The following is a 27,112-nucleotide window of genomic DNA, read 5'->3' on the forward strand; positions in this document are numbered from 1 at the left end:
GTGGGGATGAGAACAGTGTCTGTGGTAACAGGGTCTCAGGGTTGGCTGAGATCCAGAGCAGGAGTAGGCAGCATGCTTCCTCCTCAGACCAGGGCTGAAGGCAGGTTTAGATGTGGAGGGGACCAGAGAGCAGCAGAAGGAGCTTATGCCAGTTGGCCTATTTTCTGTAAAGGAAAGGGGTGAGTTGTTTATCTGCAGGGTTTGGGGGCTTTGGGTAACCATGAAATTGATGTAGGTGGAATTAAGGAGAGAAGAGTTTTAGAATTCTTTCTGTAGGGAAATTTATTAGTACTTTAATTTAAAATGACCTGACCCTGAATTCCTTTGAGCCCTAAAAGAAGTCTTAGAGAATTGAAAAAAAAAAATATCCCTGGATCCAAAACATTATCTAAATGTTGTCAGAGTTGAGTCAGGATTCTAGCAAAATTTGCTTTTTATTTTTTATTTTTTATTTTTTTTGAGACAGAGTCTTGCTCTGTCACCCAGGCTGGAGTGCAGTGGCATGATCTTGGCTCACTGCAAGCTCCACCTCCCGGGTTCAAGCAATTCTCCTGCCTCAGCCTCCTGAGTAGATGGGATTACAGGTGCCCGCCATCATGCCTGGCTAATTTTTTGTATTTTTAGTAGAGACAGGGTTTCACTGTGTTAGCCAGGATGGTCTGGATCTCCTGACCTTGTGATCCGCCCACCTCGGCCTCCCAACATGCTGGGATTACAGGCATGAGCCAACGTGCTCAACCTTTTTTTTTTCTTTCTTTCTTTTTTTTTTTTAAAGAAATGGGATCTCACCCTGTTGCCCAGGCTGGAGTGCAGTGGCACAGTCGTAGCTCAGTGTAGCCTTGAATTCCTGGGCTCAAGTGATCCTCCTGCCTCAGCTTCCTGAGTAGCTGGGAGTACAGGTGCGTGCCAGTGTGCCCAGCTAAGCTTTGCTTTTTCATTAAATAATTATTTTTAGTTTTTACTTTTTGGACCACTCATTATTGGAAGCTTTATTCTTTAGATCTGAAGGAGAGGAGCTCATGCCACCAATCAGTTACTTGACCAGCAGAGAATGCTCCTAAAATTGCTTCTTAGAATCTCTTTTGGGTTCTGCCACAGCATTTTGGATGGGTCTTGTGAGCATCTGCTTCATGATCCCGGTTTCAGATTTAAAATTTGGAAAGTGAGTTTATGACTGTGTCCATGTGTGACAGAATACATGGTGAGAAATCAGCATTGGGCAATAAATACAAAGTAGAGACAACAAAGTGAGGTGCTCAACTGGAGATTCAGGTAGATCTCTTTCCTACTGATTTCCCCTCCTCTCTCATGGTCACATATGATGTGTTCGTGGCCTTCTGGGATGACTATATATACATCTGCTTCTTCTGCTATAAAACTAAGTAAAATTTGGGTTTGTCTGCTGCTGGAAGAGTTTGGAATGGTATGTAGTTCAAAGCTTAGACCCTGCTTGAAAAATTTCCAGGATTGCTCTTGATTTGGAAGCTTTTTGTTCAGTTTTCTGGATCAACTAACCCTCGATGTTCTTCAAAATGAAAGAGAATTGTCTTCATGAATTTTCTGGCTAGCCTATGCCTATTTGAGCAGTTTAACCTTTCATGTACCCACTCAACCGTGGACCTTTAGTTATGCTATCTTAAATTTTAAATATAAGTGTTCTGTCCATGAAGCCTAAAGAGACACAGGGCCCTGGATGCTTTCTTCTTTACTTACTTTTAACTGCGGCACTTTGTTAGTGGATTAGCTAATTTTGGTCAAGTCTATGAAAATATGCCTGTAAAAAGAGGCAAAAGTTGTAATCTGGTAAGCACTTGGATGATTTTCCCTGTATTTGGACCCTGCTCTCCTTTCCCAGTTATTTGTATGAGCTTGTGTGCTTGTAGGGGCTGAGAGCCTGTCTGTGTTTCAGTTTATCATTGTTGCCTCCAGACACTCGTAGTTCCTTTGAGGCGGGTAAATGCTTAGTATTTATCCACTTACCTCTGGAGGGGATGTGTGGCCAAGGCTATGGAATAGTCTCAGGCCTTCTATGTGTGCGTGTGTTGGCACATACACAAATGCTCCCACAAAATCTGGTACAGACCATACATGCACTTGCACAAGTGTTAGGAGTACTAGGTATTTAAAAGGGGCTCAGTTTTTCCCCTTTTCATAGCTGACAGAAATTTTGAAGACTCTAAATTACTGAATTACACAGTTTATCAAAAAGTCACTAGTGGTGGTTCCAAAATTACCAGAAGTCCGCAAAGTGGAGCTACCCTGCTGAATGATCCTAGCTTATGTTACACACTGGTTTCTAATGACTGGGTAAGCACAAAATGCTTGGTTTTTAAGTGCTTGGCAGGCACTTTAACCTTTCAAATGAAAAAAGATGTAACCACTCAGTATAAGTTTTAAAATAATAATAACCAAAAAAAAATTTTTTTGTGCCTACGTTGGGCTTATTCCATCTTGACTTTCATTAGGTTGATGTATTAAATGAATTTTACAATTTATTATTGTAACAATTAGAATCCTTTGCTATTGGCAAGGCTGACAATTGATGTTTGAGCAGAAAGATAAGTGTCCTGAGTGGCAGCTACATTTACTTGGGAATGCCTGTTATCCCTGTTAAAGCAAAGAGGTGGGTATCTTTGTGTCCTCTCCCTTTTGAAGGGAAACAGTTGGGATTCTAATGCAAACCTGAAATCTGTGGCAGATGCCAGAATGTACCATTTACAAAGCCCAGGGTTCCTAGAACAAAGTATTTCATTGATGTTCTGGTAATTTTCTTGCCTTTGGCAAGTTCTTGTAAGAATGGAAAGAAAGATAGTTTCTCTAGCATACTTTTTTTTTTCTTTTTGGCTTATAACAGGAAATATGGGTTTCTGTTAGTGTTCTATATTTTAAGTCTTGTTGCAATGTTCTGATCAAATGTTTATGATAGCATGGTTAAGGAGCTTATTCACATTCTTGGTTAGAAGATCAAGGGCAAGAGCTTGAAGGGCTGAGGAGATAATGAGCAGCTGTGTTCTTCCATTTTGTTAAAGTGTTGCATTTTAGATTCCAGGTAAAAGGATTTTTTCTTTTTTTTTTTTTTTTTTGAGATGAAGTCTCACTCTGTCGCTCAGGCTGGAGTGCAGTGGCCAGATCTCAGCTCACTGCAAGCTCCGCCTCCCAGGTTTATGCCATTCTCCTGCCTCAGCCTCCCGGGTAGCTGGGACTACAGGCACCTGCCATCTCGCCCGGCTAGTTTTTTGTATTTTTTAGTAGAGACGGGGTTTCACCGTGTTAAGCCAGGATGGTCTCGATCTCCTGACCTCGTGATCCGCCCATCTTGGCCTCCCAAAGTGCTGGGAATACAGGCTTGAGCCACCGCGCCCGGCAAAAGGATTTTTTCTAGTGCCTCAGCTGATTTCCCTTGCTTTGGTTGATGCAGGTGAGAAGGAAGAGCCCCCTTGGGTTCCTAGAAGATTGATGGGAGAGACTTCTGTGAAGCGAGTAGTCTTTTTCCTTGCATAAGGGCTGTGTGGCCATTAATCCTTGTCTGAGGGTTGCTTTGACAGTCTTGGGGGACATGTGTGTCTATCTCAGCCATCACTGACAACTCTGGCTGGCTCATGAAGTCTGCATTCGTCTAGATCACTACCCCTTCTACTGACAGTTTCCCACCCTGTCCCTTTGGTCAACTCGCCATGTGGCCTACATGGGTCAGGCCTCTGTGTTTGTACTAATGAACCTTTCCTCTTTTCTTACCAGGAAGAGGAAGAACAGGAGGAAGAAGATGATGATGAAGATGATGATGACACCGATGATTTAGATGAGCTTGACACTGACCAGTTGCTGGAGGCAGAGTTGGAGGAGGATGACAATAATGAGAACGCAGGGGAAGATGGGGACAATGACTTCTCTCCGTCTGATGAGGAGCTAGCAAACCTTCTAGAGGAGGGAGAGGATGGGGAGGATGAAGACTCTGATGCAGATGAGGAGGTGGAACTGATCCTAGGGGACAGTAAGTACAGGGCAGAGTTCAGGCTGAGCCTTGGCACCCAGGGCAAAATCCCTTCTTTTGTGCCCATACAACTTAGAGGGCAAAGCCATACCATGGTTCTGTGCCCTGTAACTTGATTCACTGTTCTGGTCTCTTGAGGCAAAGCACCTTTGCATCTCTGCCCTCCTCTCCTTTCAGACTATGGAACCCAACCAAATGGCTGTCATCTCTTACCTTTCAAGTAGAGATTGGCAGACTTTTTCTGTAAGACCAGACAGTAAATATTTTATGCAGCCGGGAACGGTGGCTTATGCCTGTAATCCCAGCACTTTGGGAGGCTGAGGCGGGTGGATCACCCGAGGTCAGGAGTTCGAGACCAGCCTGGGCAACATGATGAAACCCTGTCTCTACTAAAAATACAAAATTAGCCAGGCGTGGTGGCACCTGCCTGTAAATCCCAGCTACTTGGGAGGTTGAGGCAGGAGAATCGCTTGAACCTGGGAGGCAGAGGTTGCAGTGAGCTGAGATCACACCACTGCACTCCAAAGCATATATATATATGTGCTTTGTAGGCCATATGGCCTTTATTGCAGCTCTTCAACTCTGCTGTTGTAGTGAGAAAGCAGTCATAGACAATACATAAATGAATGAATGTGGCTGTGTTCTAATAAAACTTTGTTTTGCAAAAATAGGTGGTGGGCTTGTAGTTTGTCAGCTCTTGCTTTAGAGAATTATCCTTAGAATGAAAGGCCAAAGCGTAGCTCTCCGCTGAGAGGCAGGGCTAGAATCAGTCAGAAGTAGCCCGTAATGGGGTGCTGTTCTTTTTGGGGTGAATTATAAAGAAATGCAGGCCTTCTTGTGGAGGAGCCCTTTCCTGTCTCCCTTTGGCTAATCCCTCCTAACAGCCAAGGGACAAATATTTTCCCTTTGGCTTCTGGTTTATTCACTTCCTTTTATTTACCTTTTTTTCTTAATCCAAATTTTGAGGAACAAACTCTAGTTTTTCTGGTTACTTCCCATTAGGTTTCTGAAGTCAAGTTGTCCCCTGACTATGGTAATGAATCCTGCAAAAATCAGCAGATAATTCAGAGAGCCTATTAGCTCTGCAGCTGTACATGAATCTTCTTACCAAGGCTGTATTTTGAGGAAGCTTGAGGGTGGGAGGGTAGGGGAGTGTCTTCTGTTCATCTGCTGTTGATCAACTTCTGTTTTTTCATACTTGGAGGCTGAGGTGATTCAGTGGAGTAGGCTGAAGCCATGGTCAGACATCGGGCAAGTTTTAGTGAATGTTTTTGTCATATGTGAATAGTGAGACATGGGAAACAAGTTATACCTCATTTCAATTACAAGTAGTTAGCAGGGCAGGTTGGCAGGGTCAACAAACAGCAGGCCAGCTGATGGTGGTGCTCCCAGAATAAGAGAGTATCACTTTAATTTTCCATTCTTAATTTGAATATAAAGCCACTCAGTTTGTATTTGGCCTGTACAATTACTACCCCTTTTAGCTGTTTAGGAAATTCCTTCTCTCAAGCCAAAGGTAAGCTGGAAAACTTTAACTCTATCAGTTGTGAGAATGTTGTAACTTTATGAAACTATTTACGATGTGAAAATAATGGATCACAACTTGAGGACGTCTCAGAGTGGACTTCAGAATTGAGGTGGAGATGCAGAGGTGGCATCTGGTGCACACTCCATAGCTCTTTTTGTGTTTCATAGAAGATCCCAGCTGCTGTCAGCAAGCAGAGCATTCTTAGCACCCATAGTTTTGCCTCACACTAATCCTTTAGAGCAGTAGCTCTGAACCTTACTGGGCTTATGAAGAGCCCTTTTAGGATAGGGTGAAAACCATAGAAATGATAGAAAACCACACCCATGTGCCCCCACGTACCTTTACATAGACCTTGGAGTCTGCAGGGACTCGATGATTCCAGATGCAGAGCACTGGCCCTAGGAAGAGAAACACCTTGATTCTGAGACGTTTTTTTTGAGACAGAGTCTCGCTCTGTTGCCCAGGCTGGAGTGCAGTGGCTCAATCTTGGCTCACTGCAAGCTCCGCCTCCCGGGTTCATGCCATTCTCCTGCCTCAGCCTCCCGAGTAGCTGGGACTACAGGCGCCCGCCACCTCACCTGGCTAATTTTTTGTATTTTTAGTAGAGACAGGGTTTCACCTTGTTAGCCAGAATGGTCTCGATCTCCTGACGTCGTGATCCACCCGCCTCGGCCTCCCAAAGTGCTGGGATACAGGCATGAGCCACCGCGCCCGGCCTGATTCTGAGATCTTTATGTGTCTGTGCTTGTCAGCCCTGCCTCCAAAGCCTGTATGTTGTGGATTGATAGGTTAAACACTACAGGGATTAATTATACCTAGATTGTCTTTGCCTTAGTGACCTTTCAGAATGGGAGGTCCCAACCAGGGTTTAGGACTGGGTCACTTCAACACTTGGAGAATGAGGAAAGGATAAGGAAGGTAGAGAAAGGCATCCGACGATCTGACCACCAGAGGGGAGTTGGTGCCCAAGCCCTGGAGGTTTTCTCTCAGACTCTGAGCCTGACAGTTATTTGCTTAAAGAAGATTGTGCTGTGATCTCGTTAAGCTGCATTTACAGTTCTTAGATGTGCTACAGCGTGGTTAAGATTCTTAGTTCTTAAGAGCTGCATAGCTGCTGGGCAGAAGGGTCTCGCGCCAGCAGGTCTGGCATTGTTGGCTTGTGGAGAGCATGAGTCCTGGGGGATGCAGTGGATGCTGCCACAGGGATCAGGCAAGTTTGTGGTGTGGGGTGGGGACACAGTGCTGGACTTGGCTCTGGGGAGGAGGCCCTACACCTTCCTGTGACACTTCCTCCTGGAGCTCTTATAGCAGAGGAGCTGAGGCTTGCTTTGTTCAGCTGTGTCAGAAAATAGTTCTTTGCCATCTCCATCTTGTTTTCCTACTCTTCACCAGTACAGTCAGTGTGCCCACTTAGACCCAGGAACACTGGTTTTGTCAGCCATTTCTTTTGCTTACTTCAAGACTTTTCGGTATCATTGCGATGCTTTTCTTGGTTTTCCTTTGTCCACTTCAGTTTTCCTCCTAAAGGAAATTGTGTTTGGGGATGGTGAATGAAGGAAGGTTTGGGAACATGAATTGTTCTTTCCCTGTTTATCTAAGAGTTGATTCTCTTAGGCACTGGAAGAGGCTGATGAGGGATTCTTTGCATCTAGTGACTGCCCCTTAACACATGGGGCATTTGCAGGGCTCCGGCTCAGGGTTTGTCTGTTTTATGGGGGACCTTGTTAAAATGGTTTCATAGCCTCCTGAGCTACGAGTAATCAAATTGGGCACTGAGAACTTTCCTTTTCTTTGACTCAGCGAATATTAGAGTCCCTACAGCTAGGTACCCTGTTTCTTTCTGATTTTGATTAGCCAGATATGGTGTATCTACCTCATCTCGAGGGTCCTTTTTGCTACCACTTAAGTTTCACCCCTTAACAGATCCTTCCAGAAGTGTTAATGTGTCCATGTGCTGCCAGAGAAGGCAGATTATCAAACAGAGAGGGTCCTCATCAGAGACAGTGCTATCTTCCAGGGCGTCACACTGCTCCTGCTGGCCTCCTGCCTCTGGATGGGTAGCTGCTTCTCCTGTATTGCTACAAACTGGCCTGCACCTTTTTGGGAATATAATTTGCAGACCATATTCCGAAATTACAGAGGCATGAATCTAGGGTGACTATCTCTGTCTTGGTGGTTGGTCTTCTGAGGATTGAAGGGCGTGACTAAGGTGTTTCAGAAAAGTTACATCTCTCACTTTTGCCTGGTCTCAGCCTGCCTTTCTAGTAGTGGTCTCTTGAGGTCAGGCAGGCCTGTGCCCATCCTTGAAGGACACCAGAGGCCAAGGGCCATAGAGGCTCACTCACTCCTCCCCTCAGCTCTGCCCCTTTGCAGCCATTTAAAGTGGCATGGGGGGGAAGCTTCAGATGGCACTCGCTTGATTCCTTCAGCACCTCCCAGGCAGGAAGCAGGGGCACTGTGTCCAGGCCCTTAGGAGAGCAAAAGGTCCCAGGGAGAATACAGTTGCCAAGCAACAGGAGTATTCTCCAGAGCCAGCTCCAAGCAGTTAATTGATGTGTTTTCTTCTTTCTGGAAACTGGTATTTAACCTTGCTTGGCCATGAATGTATGTGAGTGCAGGTGCTTCCTTATGAAAGTTTCCTATAAGCCTAGTGTGTAATCTTGTCTCTCCCTATTCTTCCCTTTCAGCTGATAGCTCTGACAACTCTGATTTGGAAGATGACATCATCTTATCCCTGAATGAGTGAGGAACCATCACTGCTTGGAAGAGATTCTTGGCAGGCGAGAAACTGAGTCAAATGAATTCACAACATATTCCCTTCTCTTTCTCCCAGGGCTGTCTGTCTTTTAAGGAGCTGCATGCCCTGCATTCAGAGGATTATGGCTTAGAGAGCCTCATTGGCACCCGAGAGTCCTTCCAGAAACAATAACAACCACAAAAATGACAACAGGGACTACTAGGCCCTACTCTGCACCCCCCCACCCCCACCCCCCACCATTTCCTAGAATGGACATATCTTTCAAGGGAAAAAAAAACATGTCTCTGGGGTATTTCACAATATATTTTCTTTGTATAATGTTCTTTACTTAAAGAACAAGAAATAGTTTTTTATAAAACTTTAAAAAGGAAAAAAAAACAGGCATTTATAACTGAGGGTATGAACTTATATCCACCAGGTCTCTTGTCCCTGCACTTCATTTTCTTTGGAAGAAAATGATGTCTAAATAACAATATAGAGGCATTTTTACATACGTATTTAAATGAAAAGGAAAATCGTGGTTTCTTAAATTGATAAGGATTAAGAATATTTTATTATAAATATAATATATGATTTTTTAACCTGTTTTGTTGCCTCATATGCTGTCAGGTTAATTTGTTTTCCTTCGTGCCAGAGTGGGGGAGGAAGACACTCTGTCTGCTGGGTAAATGCCTAAATTCACTCACCTTCATGATTTGGGGGCAGCATGGTCATTGTGGATACTGGTTTTGTGGAGTTGAGGGAACTTAGGATATAAGTTCACTCCCTCTATTTTTCTTTGTGATTCAGTTTTTCAAAAATCTTTTTTTCTTCCCTTTCTCCCCAATGTGGAAATTACAAATCAAAGGCCTTTTTCTTTAATGTAAAGTGTATTTATTTAAAAAAAAATACAAAATAAACTACAAGTCTGTCTTTGTTTATGGCCTTTCCCTATTTTCTTTTACCCAAGTGGGGTGTGTCCCTTTTTTGCAGCTCTAGCCACGCCATAGAGGAGACGCCTTCCAGGAGAGGCAGGGAGAGCATGTTCTGCCCACATAGAGCACTCCAGGGAGGAGAGTAGCTTACTCACAGTGTCTGCCTCTGCCCTGTAGCTCTCTCATGGGGAGGACCTGTTTTTGTAAGGGTAATGTGGAGAGAGGAGAGGTCAGGGCTTTGTCCTCTGTGGGCGCAGCTCTCTGTCCTCATGTTCTGGATCCAACAGGCTGCTCCCAAGTACAGATTTGGTGGAACTGGAAAGGGAGGTATTCTGGGAAGTTTTGGAGGATGCAGCTGGTAAAGCTAAGGAGTGAAAAAGCATTTTGGCCTTCTGTGTAGCTAGGGCAACAGCTACTAATGTTTTCTGAGAGGGATTGTGACAGTGGACTTGAGCAGTCCTGGCAGGTTTGGGGTAGTGGAGCTTGGTCTGCGTTTGTAGAAAGATACTTCAGAGGCCCCTAAAATTGGCCTATGGTGAAACTGTGTAACCAATAGGCAAAGGACCAGGGATTTCTACCTTTTCACTCACCCACCCACCCCACCCTGTTTTCCATTCCCACAATAAATACAAAATCATAGTCTTTCTTCATTTGATTTTGCCCAAATAACAGCTGCTCAGTTTGTTACATAGGTATTATCCAGCTAAAGTGACTTCTCTCCCTTAACAGAGAGAAGAGGGGACAAATTTGTGAAGTAAACAAGAAACACAAGATGGCTAAAACTCTCCAGGGGCAGGTAAAGCCTTGCTGGGCTTAGGAGCACTATAGAATTTGCTGTACACACTGAAGTGGGTCTGTGTCACACAGGTATTTCTTAGTCCTCTGGAGAGCAGAGGACTCAGCTCTTTTGCTTCATGCCTCACTTTAATGGTAGTTAACACTTAACCAGTGGAATAGTCTGACTGCTGGTACTGACCAGCATCAGAAGAAAACAGGTTAACAATCAAGAAGTAGTGAAAGCACTATATTCTAGTCATTAACTCAGTGGAGCCAGTCTCAACTCTGCTGGGAGCACCCACAGGTCTCTAAGGGGCAGATAGGAACTATAATAGGGAGGCAGAATTCGGGTTGGCTTGACAACACACCCTTAGGAACATGTGCTAAGGGTCTGAGGAAGCATCAGCTCTCTTCCTTATTCTACCAGGGCTCAAAATCAGAGTCACATAGGAGGCAGCATGAGAACAGTGGCACACCACCGGTGAGGCAAATGTTGCCTTTTTGTCTTTAAGCAACACCTTAGACAGGACCTGAACCCTGGGTGGGGGCACTGGATGCCTGAGTTTTCTCACTGGGGCAGTTTCATAAAATCATCAGGGCATTGACTACCTGACTTCCCCTCACTAGTACTGGCCAAGGCCTGAGAGTTCACAGAACCTGCTGGGTCTTAAGAGCCAGAGGAAGTGGTTGAGGGCCAAGAAGCAGAAGGAAGGTCATGCCAGGGTGTTACTCCTCACCAAAACTTAGCAGTTCTTTTTGGGGCCATGGGGCACCTTTCTCTGAAGAGGGGTTGGATAAGGCAAAGGTTGAAGTGTCTTCTCCAGGCACGTTTTCTAGCATGTTTCCTTTTACTTGGTTCTGTCTCAGAAAGCTGGGAGGTAGCTTCTTCTGGGTCCTGAGCACCCGCTTCATGAAGGAAGATAGGTAGCCCAGAGAAGTTTTGGACTTACATACCAAGGCAGCTCTGGCCTGTGACTCAGGCGTTTGTTGGAGATCTGCAGGAAAAACCCTGCAGTGTGCCTTCAACAGGACAAGACCCACTCCTGTTTCTGGCAGTACCAGCTACCCTGGAATGGTGGCATGTCCTGCTGTACCCAACTGACTTGCGTAGGTACCTGGCAGCTGTGACCACAGCTCAAGTAAAAACAGGCAAATAAACATGTTTAACATGTCCTTGTGTTGCTGTTTTGTTATGAACGTGCTTGCTCTCTTGCAAAGCGCCTGTCCATTCCACATCACCGAGGGGGTCTACAAGAGCACTGCCAAGTGTTCCTGTGGACCAGCGTGGCCTCTCCACAGCCTGCACTGAGCCCCAGCCTCTAATCTCAGGTGTCACTCATGCTGCCTCATCCCAGCTCGGGTAAGGGACTAGACCTGGAGAGAGGATGCCATGGCCAGCAGAATCTGGAGTGAGTTCCTGGTTATCTAGGGGCTCATTCACTTACCAGAGCTTCTGTTCTCATCAGCCCTCACGATGTTCCGTCTGAACATCCTAGGTGCCACACAGACACTCTGAACAATGGCATTTGGGGTGTTCCATGGTGACAACTGTGTGCTCTGGTTTTCCTCCCTGGCCCACACTGTCCACACCACCTTAAATCTCACCCTTCCAGCTAGAGGGTACCTCTGCATCCCTTTCCTCCCCAACTGGCTTGAGTGGCTTCAACCTCTAGCACTGCCTGACCCCTCAGTGACTTGTGACTTACCTCCAGAAAAATATCTACTATTTCCCAATGGTCTCCACCTCAACATCAGGGCACAAAGTGTAGGCACATGCTCTGATCTTGCACCTAGGAAACCATCATGTCAGTTACCAAGGGCATCCCCTAGTCCACTGTGCTCCCCTGTAGCTTTGTAAAAGTACTTCAGTCTAGAGGTTCGGTATCCCCCACAAAGCTCTAGGTATGACTGGGCACGGGCCTGCTCTATTACCCATCAGCCCTGAACGACCCAGAGAAAGCCAAAAATCACAAACATCTAGGCACAGTTCATGAGTAAATCCAAGGAAGGCTGCCTCCAACCCTCCATTCCAGTATTTGGACTGCTGGGCCCCTGGGAATCTGAGGCAACTCCGTCTCCCAACACTGGATGTCCCCCGGGTTGAGTGAGGCTAGAAAGGAGGCCAAAACAGAGGGAACCTGGACAGATCAGGGGCCCTGAGACCCCCTGGCATCAACAGTGCACAGCGTCTCTTTGTACAAGACTGCACAGCTGCTGAAGGCTACCTGCTGCCAAACATGCTGAGTGGGCACTCTGTCCAACAGCTACAGCTCAAACTGATGATGGACACACACCGTTTAGGGCAGAAAAAAACCATCAGTAGCTGCTAACCACGGGCCTTGGGCTCACCTCATCCCTTCCTTTGCATGGGCTCTACTTGGGCTTGTGTGGCAGGGTCCAGAGCCCAAACTGAAGCTTGCCTGTCAGCCAAGATAAAAATGAGTGATTAGAGTCCAGACTCAGCCTGAAGAACTGAGAGGCCGAGAGTGACCTATGCAGCAGTGGTGCTGGAAAGATGACGTAGGACATTCGTGTACATGCACTAGGGAAGTCTTCAATTCTTAGCTTGATTAAACCAGGACTCCGAACAGGTTTAAAAATCCATCCTGACAAAGGTTTTACTGACAACTTTCCATACAGTTGGTCAAAAAATAAAAAAATACAGAACCACAGCAGACAGTATCTTGTACACTAGAAATCAACATAACCGGATTCCCTTCTCATCGTTTGGAAAAAAAAAAAAAAAATTCCCCCAAAATCTAAGAACTTAGTTTTGGTGCTGGACAGGACTTTGATCCCCACCCAAATGAACCAAAATAACCCAGGAGATAATTCAAACCAAAGTGGTAGGGTAGAGAGGGGATCAGATTAAAATAACTGCTTTTGTGACACAAACATGACGCTGGGAAAGACAGGCTTGGGCTAGGCAGTGTCTCTGACGATGACTATCACCATGTGTTCTTCTTCTAGCTTGCCCAATGTCCTTAGTGCTGACTGGAGGTACTGCTGGGAAAAGTCGCAGGGTGGGAAGGCGTAGAGCATGCCTGTGCCATCTCTGCCCTTGGACCCCCCCACTGGCAGGCTGATCACCCCTGCGGCCTGCTTCTGTTTCAAGTAGGAGACCAGGTTCCTGAGAAGCCGCCTCTGCAGACCTGGCTCCACTGTGGGCATCCCCTCAGTGCCAAGGCCACTGGGGGTTGCCTGGGTGGCTAAGAGGACCGCATAGCCGTTGGGGCTCCCCTGCTTGATGCGTCGTGTGACCTCGTCGAGCTTGGGCTGGTCCAGTCGAAGGCGCTGGGCGATCTTCAGCTGGGTCAGCTTGCTCCCAGAAGTGTGGTCTTTGAGCAGACTGCTGATCACCCCCTGGTCCCCCTCTAGGATGTGCATAGACGTGGGGAAGCAGCTGTTTTTCAACACCAGAAGCCCATTCCAACCCAGCTGTAGTGTCTGAGCATACTCTGAAAGATTCTTCAGCTTTTTGGTCTCATGTTTTGGCTCTTCAAGAGGCTTGGGCTCGGCCTCCGTGGGCCGGTGATTGCGCTCGCTGTCTCTTGCCTTCTTCCCATGGGAAGAGTCTGCAGCCTCGTGGTGGTGGTGGTGGTGGCCCCGTTCCTCAGCCCCGTGTCTGCTGTTGCTGAGGGAGTTGCTGCTGGACTCCTTGGTCCCTTCACTGGAGTGGTTCTCCTTGCGGCTGCGCTCAGGGGTGCGGTCGGAGCCCCGCTCTGACTGCTGCCCACTGCCCTTGGTCCTGCTGCGTTCCTCATATGGGGAGTGGGTTGTCCTCCCACGGTCACTGGAAAGGCTCCTCCGTTTCCGCCTCTCTTCCCAAGGCTTGGGCAAACCACGGTCCCCATCTCCCCCCCAACGCTCACCACTCCGGCTGCGCACTGAGCGACTGTAGCCCTCAAGGCTGTTTCGGCGGTCAGAGCTTTTACTGGGGCTGGTCCAGTCCCCTTCCAAAAAAGTCCGGTCTCGGTCTGAGTACAGAAGGTGTGGGGGCGTCCTGTCCCGCACCAGGTCAGTGTCCAGGTTGCGGTGCCGGGTGTATCCATCTGTCAGCAGCTCATAATGCACAGGGAGTGGTGAGGGCTGGTACTGCTGGGGGTACCGAGTCTCCTCTGCTTTGGCAAAATCCACGCGGAGCCTGCGGTCTGGTCCACCCAAGGGAAAACCCCTCATTTTAGCACAGGCGGCCTGGGCTGCATCCAAGCTCTCGTACTGGATATAGGCAAAGCTATCTCCTTTGACGTGATCAATGGTCCGAATGCTCCCAAAGCGGTCAAACTCCCGGGCCAGAGCTGCCAGTGAGGTGTTAGGTCCCAGGCCACCCACCCAGAGACGAGTGGTGGGGTTGGCCTTGCCATAGCCTATCTTAATGGGGTTGCGACCAATCACTCGGCCCGACATGGCCACCTTAGCCCTATGGGCCATATCCAGATTCTGGAACTTGAGGAAGGCATAGGCACCACCTTGGCCACGGGCAGGTCTCTTGATGACCACCTCCTCGATGATGCCGTATTTCTCGAAGGCCCGTCGCAGCTCCACCTCAGATACGCTGTGGTCCAGGTTCCCAATGAAGAGGTTGCGCGTGGCCCGCTGGTCGTCCTCGGGCATCAGGTCCTCCTCGCACACAGTTGGGTAGCCATAGGGGCGCCCACGGTCGTCGTACAGCCCGTAGTAGTCCAGGGCCCGCTCTCGGGACAGTCCCACAGCGGCGGCAGCCGCGGCATCCAGGGCGAAGGCTGCGGCGGCGTGGCGGGCGCGGGGCTCCCGCAGGGGCGGGGCAGCGACGGGGGACAGCGAGCGCTGCTTGTACTGGTAGCCTCCATGCAGCGGGAGGTAGCCGAGCGGGTCGGTGGGCGCGGGCGGCCCTTGGGGAGGCGTGGAAGCGGCGGCGCTGCTGCTGCTACTTCGTCGACTGCTCCCGCCGCCGCCGCGCAGGTACACAGGCTCTACCTTGAGCGGACGGTCGTAGAGCAGCAGCTGGCGGGCCAGGGCGTGCTGGCGGGCCTCGCGCGCGTCCTGTGGATGCCGGAAGTTCACGTAGGCCACACGGCCCAGCTCAGGCGTGTGCGACAGGCGGAGGCTGATCTCGCCGAAGCGCTTGAACTGGTGGAAGAGCCGGTCTTCGAGGTGCTCGGCAGGCAGCGCGGGGCTCAGGCTGCTGATGAGCAGCGTCTTGTACTCAGGCGCGGCTGCGGATGAGCCGGGACCCGCGGGCTCGGCCCCAGGCGGTGGTGGAGGCGGCGGCAGAGGAGACGCGCGGGGCGACAAGCCGGAGGCGCCCGGGTCCCCCGAGGCCTTGCCGCCGCGTCCCCCGCCGCCAGCGCCGGAGCCCGAGGAGCGCCCGCTACTCGCACGGTGATTCGCGTCCCCGGTGCCGCGGCCGTCGCGATGCCCACTCCCGCCGCTTCCGCTGCCGCGGGGTTTGTCGCGGGCCCGCGCTGGAACCGGGTGCTTGGCGCCGCCAGAGGCCTTGTGCGCCGCCCGCCGCCCGCCCGCCTCCGCCTCCCGTTCGCGCTCCCGCGGACGCTTGGCCGACGATGACGAGCCGCGCCCGCTCGGGCTAGAGTCTCGCTCGCTCTGCCGCTTCATGGCGCTGGCGCGGCGGGCGGGCGGCCCGTAGGTTTCTCACAGCGGCGGCGGCGGCGGCGGCCGAGGAGGCAGCGCCCCCGGCGCCGCCATCTTGGACAAAAGGACTCGGCGCGGCGGTGGCGGCGGGGCGGGGCGGGAGCGGCGCCGAGGGGCCGGGCATTGCGTTATCAAGCTGCGCCGGCCGTGCCACGTGACCCTGCGGCGGGCGGGGCGAGACCCGCGCTGGGCCTGCCTCATCGCGCAGCGTCGCCCAGTGCCACGTGACCCTGTGAGTGCCGGGAGAGTGGGCCTGGGTCGCGCGCTCTGGCGCCACCGCGCGGCCTGTATGGCCGATGCTTGAGGCTACGCGGAGTGTAGGGAACCCTGAGAGGCCGGCGGGACGACCTAACGCTTTGTGCTCCCTGGCGTGCTTTGCCGCTTTGGGTCCAACTACCTCCTCCTGCAGGCGCTGGAGCCCGCGCTGATTGGAGCAAGAGTGGCAGTTTCCATGGGCGTTGGGGTCTGGGGCATTAACCCAGTCAGTGGTCTCTTTATATAGTATCCCCTCAGTTCCAGGACTAGGCTTGAGCAAACCCCGCATCACCCTCCTTGGTATCTCCTGCCTGGGATCTGGGGTTGACAACCCCAAGGACTGATGCATGCCCTTCCTTAGCCCCTGCCCAGGATCCAAGGCCCACATTCCGTGCATTCTCCACGTGTAGGATCACCTGCAGGAGTCCCTGAAAAGGCCATGAGGACAATTGTTGTCATTCAGGTAGTAACCGAAAGCGGAGACAAGCCTGCAGTTGCAGTTCAGTTGGAATAGACTCTTTAACACCACTCTTGGGTCCCACCCTCTTCTGTGGGCATCTGGGCAGACAGCAGGCTGGAAAGGTAGGGTCACAAGAGCTAAGGATGAAGAGGCCATATGCACAGATAGTGCCAGCCGTTATCAGTTTGCCACGCTGAGCCCTCGCTGGCCAGTACCCTCCTGTTCATCACCTTCAGGAGGACCTCTTCTCCCCAGGTGAGGTGAGGGAAAGGGTGCCCAGGTGCTCAAGCCCATTGAGGAAGCTTTCATTCTCCAAGGACAGTTGCTGGAGCCATGGTAGAACCTGACCCAATTCCCGGCACAGAATCCTTGCGATGGGGAAGAGCACACCAAGTCATGCCCTCTTCTCACAATGAGAAAGCAGCTCCTGGAGCAGCTCAGGCAGGTGCAGGGGGAAAGGTCTTGGAAGAAAGCAAGGGGTTCCACAGCAGCCTGTAAGGTCTCCTACTGGCAAACTTGAGGTTAGGAGACAAAAGTGATCTGAGGCAAGAGCAATTCCTTGGAAAGCACTGGTTCTTAGTTCGTCCTTTCAGGTGGTTTCTACAGGTGTCTTCATTGAGCCACAGCTCACACTAACAACTGGGTTTCCTAAGCACCAATGCCACAGAGCGTGGCTTAAGCAGCAGACTCCAGAAAAACCCTGGACCTCAACTGTTAAGACTAATCTAGGGTAAACAAAGGCAAAAGGCAGCTTCCCACTCCCTCCTTGTATAAGCTGACTCCTGCTAGTCTTGCAAAAACTGGAATAGACATCAGAGGCTTGGGATGGACAAAAGAGCAAGTAGGTGGCCAGGCCAACAGCATCGAGATGTCAGTGCTGACATGCACTGTTACTGAAGACATCCTTGCAGAAAACCGCATTCCACACACCGTCTTGCTTGTACTGAGCCACAATTTAAGCCCCTCCAATGTATCCAGACTCACTCCTCCTAAAGCTGTGGCCTCCAGCTCTCTTGGGTGGCTAAGACAGATATGGTATCAAGGGGCTGGGTATCAAGCCCAGCACCCCCTACCTGCTTTCTGCTGAGGTGCCTGCTGCCCTCTAGTGGCACACACCCAGGCACATCAGCGGGCCCTAGCCCCTATGTCCTGCTCTGGTCTTTTCAGCGCTGGTGGGTTGAGGGATAAATGGAAATGAATATCCCCCCAAACTTTGCAACTGGAAAGCATAAACTGGTAGGAACCTCCTGGGGCAAAACCCCATTTCAGCATTCACTATAATTCTCCAAAGACAGCTAGAAATTTATTTTCTTTAATAAAAAAAATCCCAGACACACTTTGAAGTCCTAGAGTACACCAGCAACAGAAGGAAGGGAATCCCCTCACGGGGGTACTGTAGGGCCAGCATCATCAGGAAAGCTCCAGGCTTCACATCTGATACAGTATTGTCAGGAACCCACTTAAAAAATAAATTACAAAAAGGCTGTTTTGGGAGCAAGCAGTTGAACTGTTTTTTCCCCCTCAGGTGCAACAGAGATTGAGCAGACTACAAATCAGTCCGTGCACTGGCTGCCTTGGGGGCATATTTAGGCATCAGTTCATTTATCTTCCGGATGTAGTCAGACTTTTCTGCACAGCCTTTGCATGTCTCCCCCCAGTCATCCAGAATCTTCTTCAGCTCTTTAACTCGGAGCTTCTTCAGGTCCACTGTGCTCAGGTCGATCTGCTTGTCTGGAGGAGAGAGCAGGGAGAGTCACTGGCTGGGTGGAGCAGCTGCAGTCCCCCAGTAGTCCCAGAATATATCACTCCCTGAATGGCCAAACCAGCCCTACTGGTTTCAGAGGAAGAGACATTTCCAGACACATTTACAGGCATGTCAGTGCCTACTGCCCCCACAAGAGGGAACTAGCCTCTTCACCAGGAAGGCTGGCCACATATTGTGTCTACTACAGATATGCAGTGTGGACAAGGATAGGGACAGAGGCCACACTGTCCTTACAGGAGAAACATGGTTCCCATCTTCCAAGGGCCTTTGACATAGTCACCACAGACTAACAGCTCCAGGCTGGTGACAAAGAGCAGCCCTGCTCAGGCCCTTGAGGAACTTACTCTCCATGACCACAGTGACCTGGAGCCAACTGGACCTGTACCAGGATGACTCTCAGAAGACCCAAGTGGGCGAACACAGGTCCTTGGCCATTCAAGTTTTTCAGAAGACGCCCTGTTTCTGAAGACTGGGACTATATACAACCAGAGACCCGGTCAGCAAGAGACATGCTGTAGTTCCTAACTCTTGGACTTGCATACTTGGACATAGCATTTCTTTTCAGAATAGTAAAGATCACTGGGGCTTCAGAGCTTGCAACCAGAACCAGGCTGATAAACCCAAGTCGTACCATGTTGCTTCTCTGCTCAAAAACTCCTAAATGCTCCTAACTTCATGCAGATTAAAAGCCCTCACCAGCCTGCAATGCTCTCTGACTTGCCATGCCACTGGCCACCTTTATCCTGCCTGTATCTTCTGCCTGGAATGCTCTTCCATTAGTTGGCCTCTTGGCTAATCCTCACCTCCTTCAAAGTTTGCTGAAATATCACCTATTCAATAAGGCCTATTCTGACCTCCATCCACTTCCATGCCAGAGCCCTCCAGCATTTAGCACCATCTGTCAAACGATACAATCCACTCATGACTCTAGCTCATCATTTTCCTCTCCCAGATGGGAAATAAACCCAGAAGGTGCACAGCATTCATTAAGTAAGGACTAGGCGTACTCACCATACTTTAGCTCACAGATCTGGCTGTCCTTCTTCTTAAGCTTCTCACAGATCTTCTCCACAGGGATGTGGTGGGCCAGAGGCTTTGATACCTCATTGATGATTTTGGTGGCTGCATCATCTGTGGCCCCGATATAGTAGCACTGCATCAAGAAAGGACAATGGCCTTCAGGAGGTGCTTGAGAGCCATCGCCTCCAAACATACTGACACCTTGAAACATCATCTCTCTGTTAGGGCCTAACTTTTTTTTTTTTTTGAGATAGGGACTCCCTGGCGCCCAGGCTGGAATGCAGTGGCATGATCATGGCTCCCTGCAGCTTCAATCTGTTGGGTGGTGATCCTTCCCGCTCAGCCACCCTAGTAGCTGGGTCTACCAGTGTGGGCCACCACATCCAGCTAATTAAAACTTTTTTTTTTTTTGAGACAGAGTTTCGCTCTGTCACCCAGGCTGGAGTGTAGTGGCATGATCTCGGCTCACTGCAACCTCTGCCTCCCAGGTTCAAGCAATTCTCCCTGCCTCAGCCTCCTGAGTAGCTGGGATTATAGACACCTGCCACCATGCCTGGCTAATTTTTGTATTTTTTAGTAGAGACGGGGTTTTGCCATGTTGGCCAGGCTGGTCTTGAACTCCTGACCTCAGGTGATCCACCCACCTCGGTCTCCCAAAGTGCTGGGATTACAGGTGTGAGCCACCGTGCCCGGCTGAAACATTTTTTTGTGGAGATGGGATTTCACCACTTTGCTCAGGCTGATCTCAAACTCCTAAGCTCAAGCAATCCTCCCACCTTGGCCTCCCAAAGTGCTAGGATGACAGGCATGAGCCACCGCACCTGGCCCACAGCTGCATTTTTCAGTGCCCTGCCTGTACTGGTAGTCAGATTCAGTCAGTGTAAACCCTGGACTCTTAACACATGCTCAGTCCGAGCTGACAGCTACCAAATGAGTTTAAGTGTCACCAGGGTTCAAACCTTTAACAGAGAGATAAGCCAGAGACTGCCAGGGAAATTAAAGTTAGAAAACGCATTGTTTCACTAGGGCTCCTGTCTTGATTTGGCCCTTGCCTATCCTGTGGGCACCCTGTCACCTTCTCCTGTCCACATACATGCCAAACTCGTTCAGGCCTCTGGGCACGCACACTGCTCTTCCTTGTATGGGATGTTCTTACCTCACTTCAATGATAACCTTTCCTCAGAGACTTCATGGCCACTCTAAATCAGCACCTACTGGTCCATTTTCTTCATGACACCCAGACACTGCATTATTTGTGTGCCTGTCACTTCTTTCCCCTGATACTCCCAGTGCCCAGCACATAGTAGGTGCTTAACAAAGACTAACAGGATTAAAAAAAAAATCACAGTTGCAGAATACATGCCTGCTTTGGGAAGGATATAGAAGCACTTCAGTCTCACATTAGTACATGGAGAGTAGCTGGCTTCCTGAATAGAGAGGTGGGCAAGGCCTTTTATCAAATGGCTAGTGAAGCTGAGGGTTAACATGAGCCAGGGCCAGCTGGGGAGGGTCACCAACTACTTACCAACCGATTCTCTTTGCCTCTTGCTTCTCGGCAGAACTTTATAAGCTCGTTTTCAATAGTGGCTGGTGAGAATGTGACATCTCTGTCTTTGAGGTCCTGGTAAAATCTTCCCAGATAAGAAATACAAACTGGAAAAGAGAGGGACGGGAGATGCTCAGCAATCACCAAGCTGTTCCAATCCACCAGGAAGGAACTCCGCCAACAATTTTAATAGGAGACATGGGGATGAATCATTAGAGGTGAGCTTTTCCATCACCGATTTTTTCAGTTGCGTACAGGTAGACGGAACCCGGTTCAAGGTGGCAAGGGTCCCCTGGTACACCCAGGGAATCAAAAGACCAAGCATCACCCAATGACCTATAAACGACTCCTCCCTGCTCCTTTCATCAAGTTTAAGCCCATGGTGAACACGTGTCCTTGAGACGGGACTCACTGTGACCTCGTAAATGGAGAGACTGGAAGGTGAGGAGAAAAACCATCAAAATGCTGCTGCTAATTTCCAAATACAACAGCGGACCCAGAGGTGCAGCTTTGTGATCCCAACAGACAGGGCGCAGCACCCACGGCCAGCCCTGGGGCTCCCGACGTCGGACGGGGAGCGGTAACCTCTGGACGGTGGTGGGGACAATAACTCAGGCGTGATGGAGATTTCAGGCCAAGTTTTCAACGGTATCTAGTCTCAACTTTTCCTCCTCCGACCAATGTTTTCTAGGCCCGGGCAAGATTTACCAGGGCGGGTGCCGAAGCCTCCTCGTGCAGGCCCCGCCGGGACCCCCCGTCACCCCCGCCCCCGCCCTCTTGGCCCCCGCCGTCGGGTGATTTTGTGGGGTTCAGCGCCGTCGCCAGAACGGTCACGGAGCGCGGCCCCAGGCCCCCCCATCCAGCACCTTCGCAGTCGCCCGGCCGCAGCGCCCGGCCGCCCGGCAGCACGCTCAGAGCCAGCGCCACCGCCAGCCCCTGCGTAGCCCACATCCTCCTCCTCCTCCTCCTCCGCGGCCGCCGCCGACCGACTGAACCGCACCCGCCGCGCCGCACCGCCTCCAAGTCCCGGCCGCGCGCCGTAGCTCCCCATTGGCAGGGGTCCCTCCGCGCCCTCCCACACGCCACATCTCCATTGGTCCATAAGCCGTGGAGCCCAGACGGGCGGCTCCACGCTGCCCTCCCTCATTGGCTGGTGGTGTCTGAGCCCTAGACAGCTGTCGGCCGCTGATTGAACCCGGGCCGGCCGCAGGAAGCGGCTACAGCAGCGACGGAAGCGGTGTGGACCGCCATATTGGGTAAGGGCAGCGACTCTGCTGAGGCTGGGTACCGCTAGCTGAAATGGGGTTCGGCCACTGCCTTACATCTGTTGAGTTGACCCGCGTACCCCTGCTCTGGGCCCCAGGCTTGCTCGAAAAGCCCTGCGGATCTCCTCGCCCGGACTCCGACTCGTGGCGCAGTTGTTTTGGGGTCAGCCAAGACAGGTTAGGCAGGGAGGGAAGGCGGGCGACCGCAGGCAAGACTCAAAAGTTTCTTTCCTTTTTTCTTCTTTCATTCGCTTGGGCAAGGGACCCAACCTTTGGAAGCCCACCTCCTGAACCTCCACCTGACCGGAGACCGCCGTGCATAGCCTGACAGGAGACGTGCGGGGTGGACGGACGCCGGGACATCCGGAGGAAGGGCTCAAGGCGCGCCAAGCTCAAAGCTGGGCCGCCACTCTAGACCGTGGAGGGAAGCGCCCGGGCCGGATCATCGGTCGAGGTTATGGGGTCGCCTCAGAGTGGGAAGGTGAGGGACTCGGGAGGTGCCCTTACAAGCTCAGAAGCGTGGCTTGGTGGCTGGCCCGCCTCCTCCTGCCTCCCCGCTAGGCCTTCGGGGTCCCCTGCTGCTGAGGGGCCTCCTGAGTGGGGTCCCGGGGATCAGCAGAGAAGCACTGGAGGATGTTTCCATTTCGACTGCCCTCCTTCCAAGTGCCCTCCTGGCTGCCTGCCTTGAGGAAGGGTTGGCTCTACTCAGTGCAAAAAGGACATGTCTATGGGGCTAAAAAGGGCTTGGAGCCCGGCGACAAGGGTTGGAGAGGGGCACATCCTCTGCTCCCATTCAGTGAATTCAGTGGATCATTACCAGATATTCATCTTTAATTCACATCACAGCAGTCAAGGAAGTGGGGAAAGGGGGAAAAATCAAGTGGCAGATATTTACATCTAAAATTCACATTACTTGTTGGATTTTGAACATGCTACCACAATATATACAGTAAAATACCTCTTGGGACAATGGTACAATTTTGTTTCCTTTAACTTTGCTTTTCTGGTACAGGTAAGATCATTTTTAAATCACTTGTTTTCTTTAAACATGAATACAGAAAAGAATGGTTAGAAGTTTTCTTGTTTTAAATAAGCACAGAATGCGTGAGGTTAAAAACACATTTATAGTGCTGAATACCAATTGGACATCACACTCTATACATTTTTTGCTCAAATTCCTGTACAAATACACAGCATTCAAATAGGTATTTACAAGTAAGCTTGAAAGAATGAAAATCAGTATTTTACAATCTTCTCAAAGGGTTCTCATCTCTGGCCTCCCATTTCCCCTCAGACTGAATAATTCTCCAACAAAAGGGATTTCAGAATGTGTCCTTTTCATTCAGTTAGGGAAAATGGAGAGGGGAAACAAACGGTTTCAACTTGCATAATGCGAAGCCAAATGAACCCATACTCCTCTCCTTACCTCTTGTGCCACGAAGTGGAGAAGGTAGCTGTTCTTATGTGATGGCTGCCTTGTCCAGGGATTGACGTTCAGAAGTGCCTTAAAATCTAAGCTCTCCTACCTTTGAATCAAATCTGAAGCTAGCCCCGACCCTCTAACACCTGTGAACACCAGATGGTCCAGAGAGTGAAGCTTGCAAATAAATGTAGGCTGAGAAGCAGGCCAGCCCTTTGAGGGCCCACATCCTTAGCAGCCTTCTGCCCCACTCTGCCTGGAGTGAGCCTGATGGTATCAGAAGGGACCCACACTGATGATAAAGCCCCAGAAAAACCCTGGAGGTAATTTAGACCTCCATCTTTCCCAGTAGGTTACGAGCATTTCTGTTGAACAAGCTGGGGTTTGTTTACAAGTGAAAAACACCCTGACCATGGCCTTTACTGTCTGGAAATAGGGGCAGTGGAGAAGGGATGAGGGGCTTGGGCCCAGGGCCTGGCTGTGAAGGTCACACAGGCCGGCAGAAGAGGAAATGGGGGCAACATGCCTGCCCAACAAGGCAGCCTTGTGACCATCATTAATATGAACTTGAGCAAATAAAAGAAAAAATAAATTTTGTAGGCTTTTTTTTTTTAAAGTAACTTAAAAGCACCCTGGTGAAGTACTACTATACCCACCTGACCCTATCCCCCCAAATAATAAACTGAGAGGAAAATCAGTGCCCTGACTTGAATGAGTTTCCTCTGAAGACACCACTGCTCTGCTTTATAGTTTCCTATAAAGACACCAACAGACTGGGGAGACTGGAGAAACTGCCCTCCTGCCAGCCCCAAACCCTGAGTGGTGGTCCCCATGGCCTGGAGCGGATTGCTGTATGTGGCCACTTGGGAGATGACAATTCTACCTGCACGGCTATCTGCTTCCAAAAGGAGAAGCTCCTTCCCACCCTCTTTACCCAGGAGCCTGCTGAACCTGACCACATGTCCTCAGGGCCTGGAAGCCTGGCTAGGCAGCCACCCCCATGGCTCAGAGGTAGTGCTGAAAATCCCTGATTCAGGAGCTGATGGTAGGCATTCTGAACGCTTCTGAAAGCTTCGAGGATTTCTGGCGCCTGCCACACCCCAGACTCACTCTTACACCAGTCTCTACCACATAGGAAGGGGACCAGCTCTCCCTAGGAGGAAGGTGGCTAAGATAGCCCCTCTGGCTCCATACCTCCACTCAAACCCCAGAGGGTGGGAGATAACCTTTGCAGATCCAGTCACCACTGGGGCTCCTGTGGGGCATGAGGTGTTTCAAGAATGGAAGAGAGCAAATGGTCAGAAATAATGTGATGGAGAGAAAAATCCAAGATGGAGTAGGAGACGGCTGGCCCATTGAACCCTGGCAGTTCCCTGGGCATGCAGTTAGGCCAGTCACATGCCTGAGCCAGCAGGTTGGTCCAGCCAGCCCCTCAGTAGCACACTCCTGGATGGAAGAGGGGCAGGTGGACAGGCATTTGTGCAAAACGGCTTGTGGCCCTTTTTCCACCTGTGACATGTCTATATGGTCCTTGCAATCCCTGAATGCAACCATGAACTCTTCTGTCCATACAGCAAAGGAAGAGGTCCTTAGTGCAATTTCCATTCTGTGCATCTCTACCCTGGAGGGAGGGCCTGGGCTCCCGCTCCTGGGCCCTGCAGTGTGGCAAAGTGATTCTGTCTGTGCAATTTCTCCATATAGCTCCACATGGTCCAGAACTGCAGGAGGAAGAAAGCATCTACTGCATAAAGGAAAGAAAGGAAAACCCATAGAAATGGAAATGTAAAAAAATAAAAAGGGAAGCCACAACCCTTCATGCTGCTGTGGCCTCTGTACATGGCAACACATGAGTTCACGGCAGTAGAATGGAGACTTGGGGTGGTTCTCTCCTGAGTGCCAAGCCTCTCTGGCTCCCTGCGGTCGGGCTGGGGGACTTGCTTTTCAGACCTGGAGTGGTTGGCAAGCTGCTTACTGAGGGCGGCATCCCAGCCGCCTCATTGCCCCTTACTGCTCCCCTCGGCCGTGCTCCCAAGCCATGCGGGCCTGCTCCTCCTTAGCGCTCCCAGGAGGCAATGAAGCCTTGCGGTGCAGGCCTCGAGGCCTCTCAGTCTCTTCACGCAGCAGCACCCCCTCATCGTGCTCCAGGGCTGGCAGGCGGGGGTGGTAGGGCTTGGGCGGCAGCGCAGGCGGGTCCATGGGGTCCTGAGGGATGACGCACCCTGGGGCTGAGTGGCTTCGGCATGGCTGGGCCTTGATGGAGTCCAGGACGGCAGATTCAGAGAGGCTGTAGTGGACAGGGAGGTAGGGTGGCTCAAGATCTTCGTCAGCATTCCAGGCCTGGCTTGGCATGGAGTCCATGGTGTCAGTGCGAGGTGGGACCTCCGAGGAGTGCCCAAAGTTACTCTCACTCAAGGAGGACACACCGCTGCTGGCACTGCCGGACAGCGTAGAGTTGCTGCCGTCCAGACCTGACTGGGGGCTTGTTGGGGAGGCTGGGATAGGGTGGAGAGGAGACTGTGAAGGAAAGGGTGGGCATGTTAGAATCCCTCTCTCCAGACAGGCTGACTTGCCCGCCATGGGAAGACCAAGAGCCTGCTTATAAATGAACTTTAACCCTCACCAACAGCATGTTTCTTGTTTCTTCAGCAACAAGCTCCCAGCTCCTCCCACCACCCTGAAGTAAGCCAGTGGAACTCCAGAATCATCTGCATTTCTGTGGCCAAAAAATGGCCCTGCCCTGGCTGCTGGGCATTGGTGCCCCCTGGTCCCAGGTCCCAGGCTGCTGTCGGTGGCTCTGGGATACTGACATAAAGGCTGGGTCATCAGGCCTGTTGAGGGGGACAGAAAGAACCCTGGTGGGCCATGGACTAGAGGAATGTATTCTGCTGCTAAAATCTGTGATAGACTCAGTCTTTTCCAATTTGCAGACAAACTAACAGGTAGGAAATTTTACTCTCCTGAGTTTTTCATAAAGTTCTTGCTTTTACTGAATTCTAGTTTGAAATGCTCTCTGATCACCACAGGAACGTTTGTTTAGCTAGCGAACTATGGTGTGTTGATACCTTGGTGCTGGCTGACAGCCCCCAGGTTTCCCAGTGCTCACTGCCCACACACTCTTGGTACTGTGTGTTGTTGTCTCCAGGACCCTCTGATCTCCCTGCCCCCATCACATTTGCTGCAGGACACAAGTGTGCACCTGCAGCTCAAGTGTGGCTCTGGCCACCCCCAGCTTCTGCCAGGCTGGGGAGAGAGGTGAAGGGGAGGGCTCCGGTTCCTCCTGTAGACCCCAAGGGTGGTTCTAGAGCAGACAAGATGACTCATCTCACAGCCTGGTGGGGCTGCCGCTTCAGTACATTACCTTGCGCAGGGTCCGGGCAGGGAGAGCTGGGGGGGTATCACCCAGAGGGTGGTGGAAGGCGTCAAAGTGTAGGGAGTAATGACCTGCAAAGGGAACAGAACCAGAGCCTCAGCTGGGGGCCCTGCACAGGCTTCATGCCAGCACCATCTTGCTGGGCCAACTGGGCAGGCATGAGAAGAGTCCCCTGGGGACCCCTCAGCATTGAGGGCTATGGATAAACCTCTCTTTACACTGGCCTTCTCCAAAACACAGGCTGCTGGGGTAGAAGAAACCCACTCCACACAGGAAGTCAGAAAAGTTGAGTGCTTCAGAAGTCTGTGGAACAGGCCTTAGGCAGCGGCAGCTGTAGCCCACTGCTAGGCGATGAAACAGTCTGGTGAGAAGTGTGCCTGGCACAGTCAATTCCATTGTCTTCAGCCTTCTA

General features: G+C 50.8%; 4 protein-coding genes across 11 annotated transcripts in view; 1 reads left to right on the forward strand and 3 right to left on the reverse strand.

Moving 5' to 3' along the window:
• DCAF1 (DDB1 and CUL4 associated factor 1) overlaps window positions 1–9,189 on the forward strand; it is a 114,288-nt gene extending 105,099 nt beyond the window's left edge. For both annotated transcript variants that reach the window (XM_030934608.1, XM_030934643.1), the window contains 2 exons: window positions 3,739–3,991; window positions 8,207–9,189. In XM_030934608.1, coding sequence (XP_030790468.1) covers window positions 3,739–3,991; window positions 8,207–8,265 — 312 coding nt within the window. In that variant the 3' untranslated portion in view covers window positions 8,266–9,189. The remainder of the gene's footprint in view (window positions 1–3,738; window positions 3,992–8,206) is intronic.
• RBM15B (RNA binding motif protein 15B) lies at window positions 9,134–15,686 on the reverse strand. Its single transcript, XM_030934718.1, has one exon. The coding sequence runs from the start codon at window positions 15,561–15,563 to the stop codon at window positions 12,891–12,893; it is 2,673 nt and encodes an 890-aa protein (XP_030790578.1). The 5' UTR covers window positions 15,564–15,686; the 3' UTR covers window positions 9,134–12,890.
• A 1,914-nt stretch (window positions 15,687–17,600) lies between these two features.
• On the reverse strand, window positions 17,601–21,739 carry MANF (mesencephalic astrocyte derived neurotrophic factor). Its single transcript, XM_010381592.1, is given in 5 exon segments — window positions 17,601–18,045; window positions 19,091–19,232; window positions 20,625–20,752; window positions 21,512–21,700; window positions 21,703–21,739. Coding segments are annotated over 5 exon segments (681 nt in total). The 3' UTR covers window positions 17,601–17,860.
• A 981-nt stretch (window positions 21,740–22,720) lies between these two features.
• DOCK3 (dedicator of cytokinesis 3) overlaps window positions 22,721–27,112 on the reverse strand; it is a 666,839-nt gene continuing 662,447 nt past the window's right edge. For 6 of the 7 annotated variants that reach the window (XM_030934847.1, XM_030934917.1, XM_030934886.1 and 3 more), the window contains 2 exons: window positions 26,689–26,771; window positions 22,721–25,844 (listed from right to left, as the gene is read on the reverse strand). In XM_030934847.1, the coding sequence (XP_030790707.1) occupies window positions 25,335–25,844; window positions 26,689–26,771 (593 nt within the window). In that variant the 3' untranslated portion in view covers window positions 22,721–25,334. The remainder of the gene's footprint in view (window positions 25,845–26,688; window positions 26,772–27,112) is intronic. The other variant, XM_030934936.1, reaches the window with a different exon arrangement.

The sequence above is a fragment of the Rhinopithecus roxellana genome, chromosome 1 (assembly GCF_007565055.1).
Source record: "Rhinopithecus roxellana isolate Shanxi Qingling chromosome 1, ASM756505v1, whole genome shotgun sequence".
Taxonomy (NCBI): domain Eukaryota; kingdom Metazoa; phylum Chordata; class Mammalia; order Primates; family Cercopithecidae; genus Rhinopithecus; species Rhinopithecus roxellana.

Coding starts and splice junctions, on each gene's coding strand:
- RBM15B (XM_030934718.1), bottom strand. CDS start 15,563: ATGAAGCGGCAGAGCGAGCGAGACTCTAGCCCGAGCGGGCGCGGCTCG.